This window comes from Centruroides sculpturatus, unplaced genomic scaffold (genome assembly GCF_000671375.1).
Source record: "Centruroides sculpturatus isolate CEXI.00-Female unplaced genomic scaffold, Cexi_2.0 scaffold885, whole genome shotgun sequence".
NCBI lineage: Eukaryota > Metazoa > Arthropoda > Arachnida > Scorpiones > Buthidae > Centruroides > Centruroides sculpturatus.
Window position 1 is genome coordinate 363729 of NW_019385111.1, and position 8961 is coordinate 372689.

General features: G+C 39.5%; 3 protein-coding genes across 3 annotated transcripts; 2 read left to right on the forward strand and 1 right to left on the reverse strand.

Annotated features, from left to right (window-relative positions):
- The first annotated feature begins 526 nt into the window (after nucleotides 1–526).
- On the forward strand, nucleotides 527–1474 carry LOC111634924. Its single transcript, XM_023379758.1, has one exon. It carries the CDS (start codon nucleotides 527–529, stop codon nucleotides 1472–1474), a length of 948 nt encoding a protein of 315 aa, XP_023235526.1.
- On the forward strand, nucleotides 1471–2646 carry LOC111634925. The gene has a single exon (XM_023379759.1). The coding sequence runs from the start codon at nucleotides 1471–1473 to the stop codon at nucleotides 2644–2646; it is 1176 nt and encodes a 391-aa protein (XP_023235527.1).
- A 4659-nt stretch (nucleotides 2647–7305) lies between these two features.
- LOC111634934 lies at nucleotides 7306–8951 on the reverse strand. Its single transcript, XM_023379770.1, has one exon. The coding sequence runs from the start codon at nucleotides 8653–8655 to the stop codon at nucleotides 7324–7326; it is 1332 nt and encodes a 443-aa protein (XP_023235538.1). The 5' UTR covers nucleotides 8656–8951; the 3' UTR covers nucleotides 7306–7323.
- Between the last annotated feature and the right edge of the window lie 10 nt (nucleotides 8952–8961).

Sequence of the window (8961 nt, forward strand, 5' to 3'; positions counted from 1 at the left end):
AGCTATACAGGAAATTCCTGAAATAAAACATAAGATTAAGTGTTTTGCTTTTGAGGGAAGAAGGCCCAGGCTAATACTGCTTCACGTGCCAAATTCTGTTGAGGAAAGCATCCTTGTTGATACTCTGTACAGACAAAACGACATGTTTAACAGGATCAAATGGGAGGAATTTCAAAAATCCTGCCGCATCAGTACTATCATCAATAGGGGTAAGGCAAAACCAAACTGCCGTCATATAGTTTTGGCTGTTACGCCGGAACTAAGAGCACTTATCATCAAGCACCGTCACGTGGCCCTCTCCTGGGCTAACATCACCGTGGATGATTACATCCCGGTTCTTAGATGTTACCGCTGTTGCGGTTTTGGGCATTAAGCGAAGGATTGCACAGACGATGTGCTTGTAGTCGCTGTACAAAAAATCATAAACACGTCGACTGTACACATAAGGATGACCCACCTTTCTGCATAAACTGTGACAAATTTAACAGGAACCAACCACCTAGCAGGAAGACACTGACAAATCACAATGCGTTTAGTGGCCGATGCACTACCCTACAGAGGATTAAAACACAAACGGTACAAAAAACTGATTATGGCATTTAATTTCAACGGAAATCGCACTCAGTTCCACAATTACCAACATGGCACTTTGCAAGGAGACTCCCACTTACAGAGATCTGGCTCAGGTCATACTTTAGTTATGCTAAGTTTCAATGCCCAGAGGTCTAAGGCTGCCTCCACCATGATTATAAAGATAGTGGACGAGCAGGCAGCGGATCTGGTGTGCATACAGGAGCCTTACTTAATCAATAATCAAATTGTGCGTTTTGGTGGGTGGAAGGTTTTTCCACATAGGAATTTCTGTACAACTATTAAAACGGGTATCCTTATTAGGAATCCCAATATAAAAGCTAATTTCTGCACAGACTTAAGTACGGCACTGGTTACAACAGTACTTCTCTCTCTTCAAGATAAGGATATTTATCTTTCATCGGTATATTGCTCCCCGTTTCAGGAAATTGAGGAACTCCTGGATGACTTGCAAGATATTGATGTCAAAATAGGTAGTAAGCACTGGGTCATTTGTGGGGACTTTAATTCAAAGTCCTCCATATGGCACAGTCTGATCAACGATGATAGAGGACATAAGGTCTGCGACTTTATATTTGCTAAGCAGATGGTGTCCTGTAACACCAGCCCCCTTGCTACATATAGTTGTACAAGGGGTGAAAGCTGGGTCAATCTTGTTTTAGCCAGTGATAGTGCTCAGCATCTTATACATGAGTGTTATACTATTGATGAGAACGGTGGGAGTGATCATCGTTTTATTAAAATATCTATCAAGCATAATGACAATACTTTGTCATTATGCTTAACTATGCCAATACGAAGTTTATTTACAATGCGGCCATTGAACCAGAAATTTTGTACGCAGTCCAGGTGTGGAGAGAGGCCCTGGATAACGTACACATGAGGAGAAAACTTACTGCGGTTCAAAGAAAATTTACGATAAAAATTAAAAAGGCTTACAACACAGCCCCAACAAACGCACTCCAAATATTGTCAAACATCTTACCAATACATCTCAAGGTGAAATACATCTACTGGTACTGGTTTCTTACATCAAAGACTACTCAACGAAAACATGACAACCACGAAAACGACAGAATCTACAATAAAATAAAAAGTGACAAGAGAATCATCAATATTACCAAGAACAACTATGGAATCGACAGAAAACTTAAACGTGACGAATATACTAGACACCCAGCAGGAGACATAAACTACAAAATCATCTGGGATAATGAAGAAAATAACAAAACTAAAACTAAATGGAAGATCTACACAGATGGATCGAAAAGCGACAATGGAATAGGCGCAGGCTTTACTATTAAAAACAACAGCGACAGAACAACATATCAACACTACTACAGCTTGGATGCACGGTGTTCAAACTCACAAGCGGAGATGTTCGCACTACTAAAAGCTATCAACCATATACAAAACAACATCGACATTTTTAAAGGTAGCATTTGCGTCTTAACAGACAGCAAAGTCGCTCTGCATACCCTGAAACATCTGAACTTTCCTACTGTCTTAGCAAAAAGGCTACACGATGCCACCAACACCCTCGGTACCAAAAGGAATCTCTCTTTTGGTTGGGTCCGCGGCCACAGTGGCAACCAAGGAAACGAAATGGCTGATAAACTGGCCAAGTTAGGAGCCAGGAACTTCGTAACTTCATCGTTTAAAGACACTCCTCAAACCAACGTAAAAAACTACATCCTTTCAATCATTGATTCTATCTGGCAGAGGGAGTGGGAGACAGCGGATACCAGAAGGTGCTGCTTTAGATTTATCCCCTCTGTTCAGTGCAGAGAAAAAGCAAAACATTACGTCCCCAATAAACTAACCACCCAGGTTCTGTTGGGACACGGAAACTTTCCGGCGTACCTGCATAGGTTCGGACTAAGCAACAATGACAAGTGTGACTGCTCCAACCAAGAGGTAGGCGACGCCACGCACTTCGCCTTCCACTGCACCAAATTCGACGAACAGCGAGCTAAGCTAATGCAGGATTATCTCACCAAATACCCAAGATGGCCACCAAAAGAAAACAATATATTCAAAGATAAGACTCTTTGAAAGATCTTCGAGAACTATGTGTATAACACTGGTGCCTTGATGGAGAATAACACGGTGAATCAACAAGACAACGAAGAAGACACAACAAACTGTGAAACTATACAACAAGATCAGAGCACAGACGATGAAACCGATATGGAGGATTCGTCATAGCTCGTTTCTACCGTTTGGTTCCCAAACAATGTAAATAGTGTTGCGTAATAGTATGTGATAACCTGTATCTTTGCTAGCGTATTTTTCTACTGTGTCAAAGCGACCATGTGCTTGTATTGTCTTTATTGTATATACTGTGTTATTTTGTTATCATTAGACTAAGATTTTTATCATTGTCGGGTTTCTTCTGTATACCTTTTTTATGTTTTATTTTATACTTGTATGATTTCTATTGTTGCAATAAAGGCCGATGCAGGCGCTCGGTGGTCCCATGCCTTCCATTCACACTATCCTTTCTTACTTTACGTCACACTTCACATCTCATGCTTTTTCTTCCTTCCGTTTCCGACAGGGCATAAGTCTGAGTAAAATCAGACAGCCCTCTTAAATCTTTAGTAACATGTCTATAGCAATAATCACTGTAGCATTACACAAGCAGAAATGTGGGCAATCTATAAAGCTATAATTCAAATAAAAGACAACATTAATAAGTATAAAGGAAGAATTAAATTCTTAACAGATAGTAAGACTGCGATACACACTCTAACCAGAATAGAAAAGACAACTATTCTAGGCAAGGAAGTCATCACAGAAGCTTATAACCTTAGTAAAAACACCAAAATACAGTTTGGATGGCTACCGGCGCATACAAATATAGCAGGAAATGAATTAGCAGACACCCTAGCAAAAAGGGCAGGGGCTGCAAACACAAAAATCACATATGACAGAATACCAAAATCAGGACTTGACTCAATACTAAGAAACTGGGCCAAAACAAAGTGGCAAACAGAGTGGGATACGTCAAAAACAGGAAGATTGTGTTATGAATACATGCCATCGATAACTACAAGACTAAAAATAAAACATTACGTGCCTAATCCAAATACAACGCAATGCATTACCAATCACGGTAAATTTGCAGCTTATTTACACCGTATAAAAAAGAAGACGAACAACAAATGTAGCTGTGACAAAATCAGTATAGGTGATGCAAAACACTTCATCTTTCACTGCGAATATTACGAACAACAGAGACACATCCTATATAGGGAATGTATACAACATGCATTGAACTGGCCGCCAGCTCTAAGAGAACTCTTTGAGAACAGAGAGTTATGGAAAACTTTTGAACAGTTTGTCGAAAAAACAAAAGCTCTTTTACCAGATACTATACAATACCAACAAACGACACGACTCAACAACTCACAACAAGAACAGCAGAGCGACATAGAAATCGATGAAGAAGAAAATAGCAACACTGAAGATGAGACTGAAGATGAATCAGAAGGAGAAACGGAAGAAGAAACAGAACTTTAACAGATAATAAGCGGTGCAACCGGTAAATAAGAAATGTACAAAACTTTACCTAAAAATAATACAGGTGTTAGTATCTTAGTATAAAACAGACTAAGGTAAAAAATACGGTCTTGTCATAAATTAAATGTTTAAATGAAGTAATTAATGTGTTACGAAATGTAAATAAAAATTGTCGGGCAATCTGGGGATCGCCAAAAATATAGGAAAATTGTATAGGGACATTTCCTAATTATGTTACTGAATATATCACAAAGGTCTCGAAATCTACATGCTAATATTCAATGTATAATTGTCAACCACAACAGGTGGTACGCTATTTTATCATTAGCTACAAAACTTAACCCTGTTTCAAAAAATTTTATGTACAACAAGTAAATATTTTGTTTTATGATGTAACCACAAGATGTGGTACATTATATTAAAACAAAAATTAATATACTATAGTTAAATTTATTGCATTACGCTAGGTATCCACGAGATGCAATACACAATATTTTCAATTGTTAAAATACCTAATTCTGTTTAAAAATTAATATACACTTATTAAAAATCTTTGTATTAAGTTATGAAACCACGAGATGTGGTACGATATATAATCATTTGTATATAACTTAATTCTGTTTCAAAAAATTAATGTACTACTGGAAAATACTTTTTAATACGATATATAAACAAAATTGTCGGGCATACGAAACTGTGGCAGAAGTGTTGCCATTTTGTAAATATGTTTGTAATGTTTGATGGAAATTAATAAACGGCCCGATGCAGACACTCATGGGGTCCCAGGGGGGCCCACTGGTTACTTATTCTTCACACTTTCCTATCTTACTTTGTTTCCTCTTCCTGCTTCTTCTGACTTTCCTAACTCCTTCTTTCCGATTTCTACCAGGGCACAAGTCTGAAGCTAAAAGCAGACAGCCCTCTATTTCTTTCAAGGTTTAAATGTCTATAGCAATACTCCTTCCCACTTTCCTATCACACTAGTTTCTTCTTCCCGCTACTTCATACTTTCCTACTTCTACAAGGGCCTGAGTCTGCTGCTTAATGCGGATAGCCCTTCTACTTCTTTTTACTGGATGTCTATAGCAATACCACCATCCTAGTCACCACCCATCGTGACACGTATTGTAAGCCCTGGTGGTCCTTCTGTAAATTATTTTGTGACCGTGCCTTTTTGTAATTATGTAAATATATTGTCGGGATCAATTTGTATTTAAGGAATGCCTTCCTATTACATGTAAACTACTACGATATCTTCAATAAATGGCACCCGATGCAGACCTCTTGGATCCCTACTCCTTCCTCCCTTCCTTCCTTCACTATCCCCACCCAACCACCTCCTTCAACGCTATCTCCTTTCTTCATCCAGGCTATGCCTCACTGGTTCGGCCTCGCTTTCCCCCTTCATGTCTATAGCAATCCTCTCCTACAGGATTACTGGAAGGCTTCCCCCTGCGATGAACTTTTCCTGCGGAACTCGCACTTGTGGCAACTTCCTGCTCCACTGAACTTTTGAACACTGGATTTTCTCTGCTTACTGGACTTGGGTACACCCTGGCCTCTGGTTTACAAAGGATTATTGCTCTCCTAAGGATCCACTGCGGTGAGTAATCTTGTTTTTACCTATTACCAACCAGTGCCTTTTCCCCTCTGTCCTTGTCAGACTTTGTCTCCTTGGACAGAGTTTTTCTGCCACAGAGCGACTTTTACTCTTTAAATTACACTCCACTCTGCTGGTTGGTATTTTACACTTCTCAGCTGTCATTATGCCGACCCAGGTACAGCCAACAGGCATTTCTGTGGTGGGGGGACCATCCTCTAATGTGGTTATCAAGCCTCTGGATGACACAATTTTGGATGAGGCTAACAATCACTTTATGAAAATACTTGACTTGCTGCCTGAAAAATACAGCTCCAACATTCGGACCAAGGAGCGCAAAGAGGTGAGGGAGAGGTTAACACGCATGTTTTCCTGTTTGGGCCAATTTCATGGCATCCTGCGGGAACTCAGATCAAAGTGTATTTCGACCCAGGTACAACAGCAACAGTATACTGCACCGCAGGCTCCTGCCTCTTACGCGGACATGGCAAAACTAAACACTAGACCAAGTTCAACCACTCAGGTCATCAATAAGTCTTTAAAGAGTAAGGTTAATTCCGAGGGTTCGGAAGGCACCTTTGCTGTCCTCCTGTACCCCAAGACGGACAAAGATGGGCACACTACCGATATGAGGAGGGTTGAGTCTTGTATTATGAAAAACATTAAACCCAGTAATCTGAAAATCAAAGTAAAAAATGTTAGGCAGGTAAAAGGGGATGGTATCTGTTTCCGGACCGACACCCACAGGGAGGCCGAGATCCTGGAGGAGGCTATTAAGAAATTACCAGAAGTCACTACAAAAGTTAACAGTAGAATTTCCGAGGGCAGACATCCCAGAGTAATCCTGACGAACGTGCCCATTTCTGTTGACGAATCTGAGATTATATCTACAATATACGAACAAAATGAAGAGCTCCAAACTATTAATAGAGCCGACTTTAATGATAACACAAGAATCAGCACTGTGTTATTCAGAAATAACAACAAGGAAAATTGCAGGCACGTGGTTCTCTCTACATCGCCCAATATTAAAAACCTCCTCATCCGCACCAAACATGTAGCCATTCAATGGGCTAAAATCTTTGTAAACGATTATATACCCCTCACTAGGTGCTACCAATGCTGTGGGTATAACCATCAGTCTGCCAGCTGTTCGGCTAGACAAAAGTATAGTCATTGTGGGAAGGGGCATCGATTCAGCGAATGTAGAAAATTAGATCAAACTCCCAGTTGCACAAACTGCAAAACCGCCAATAAGGACCTTCCTGACTACGAAAGATACCAGACGGAACATAATGCGTTTAACCCAAACTGCCCTATAACTATAAAAATGAAGGCCCTTACAATCAAACAAACAAGGTTGGTTGGTTGGTTTTGGTTTTTTGGCACAAGAGCCATATAGGCTAAGCTGCACCATAACAAATGGTAAATAATTATAAACATCACAAATAACAAACATATGACAAAAACAAATAAATAAATAAATAAACAAATAAACAACAGCAACGAAAAAACAAATATATACATATTAATAACAAACAAGAACGAACAAAAAGCTAAAAGATAAATAAATAGATAATTAAATAGGTAAATAAATAAATAAATAATTAAATTTCTTTACACAAATTATTGACTTTTAAAAAGTCTAATATATCATAAAAATTGGGCCTCTGACCCAGAATCTGTTTAAAATTTGCATTTCCAAAATGCTGCCTACGCCTGGTCTCAAAAACAGAGCAATCGAGCAGTATGTGTTTTACAGTAAGAGGACAGTTGCAATACTGGCATACTGGCTGCTCGTCACCCTTCAAAAGGTATTGATGAGTCAACCGAGTATGTCCAATTCTCAAACGAGTAATAATAACTTCAGATCTCCTGTTATAAAATTTCTTGTGTGTCCAATTTTCTATCGTAGGTTTGATCTCATGCAGTTTATTGTGGACTTGTGCGTTCCACATATTTTGCCATCTCTCTGCTAGTCGTTTTTTAATGACTAGCTTGAAATCACCTCCTTCAATACGCATTGTGTGCTGTGGAGGACTAGCTGATTTTGCAGCTGCATCTGCTTCTTCATTTCCTCTTATACCAACATGGCCTGGGACCCAACAAAATTTTATAGAGAAATTCCTTGCAAGAAGATGGCTAAACAATTTACGAATTTTAATCACTATAGAGTGAGAACTAGGTTCACACGAGATCAAAGCCTGAAGTGCACTAACTGAGTCAGTGTAAATAACACAGCGACAATGACCTTTTCTGATTACATAGTTTAAGGCTAAGTGGATAGCATGCAGCTCTGCAGTAAAAATAGATGAATTCGATGAAATTTGCTCTGCCACAATTTCATCCTGGCAGACAAAGGCTGAGCCAACATAATCATCCGATTTAGAACCGTCAGTGTAAATGGGAATTAAATACCTATCATTGTGTTGGATTTCTGCAAAGTGCTGTTTATAGACATAGTCTGGAGTTGATTCCTTAGGAAACTGCTTTAAGCTAAAGTCAACATTTATCACAGGAGTAGACCAGGGTGGCGTACTATCAATCTCGGCCTGTGAAACGTTGCTTATGTTCAGGTCGATCGTGCTGCTTACATTCTCCATTCTTATGACGAACGTAGGGACACTGCTTGGGCGAGCTTCAAATAACCTTTTCAGCTGAGTATCTGATACTGTACAATCAACTGAAGGTTTAGTATAAGATTTCTGTTTTAGATAATAAAAAAGAGACAACTGTTCTCTCCTGAGTGACAGTGGAGGCTCATAAGCATCCACGTACAAACTTTGGACGGGGGAAGTTCGGAATGCACCAGTGCACAAACGCAAAGCTTGATGATGGATTGGATCCAGCATCCGAAGAGTAGATTCTCGCGCAGAGCCATAAACAATGCACCCATAGTCCAGCTTAGAGCGAACAAGGGCCCTATAAATCCTGAGCATAGAAACTTTGTCTGCTCCCCAGGATGAGCAGCTTAATACCTTTATAAGGTTGAGAGATTTTAAACATCTACTCTTCAGGTTGCGCAAGTGTGGCAAAAATGTCAGTTTTTGGTCAAAACAAACACCCAAGAACTTAGCCTCATTCACAATTACAATTTTAAACCCATTTAAATATATTTCAGGATCCAGGTGCAAACCACGCCTTCGGCAAAAGTGGATGCACAAGGTCTTCTCTATGTTGAAACTAAAACCATTAATCTTGGACCAATTGTCTATTCGATTTAGGGAGGTTTGCAGTTGTCTCTC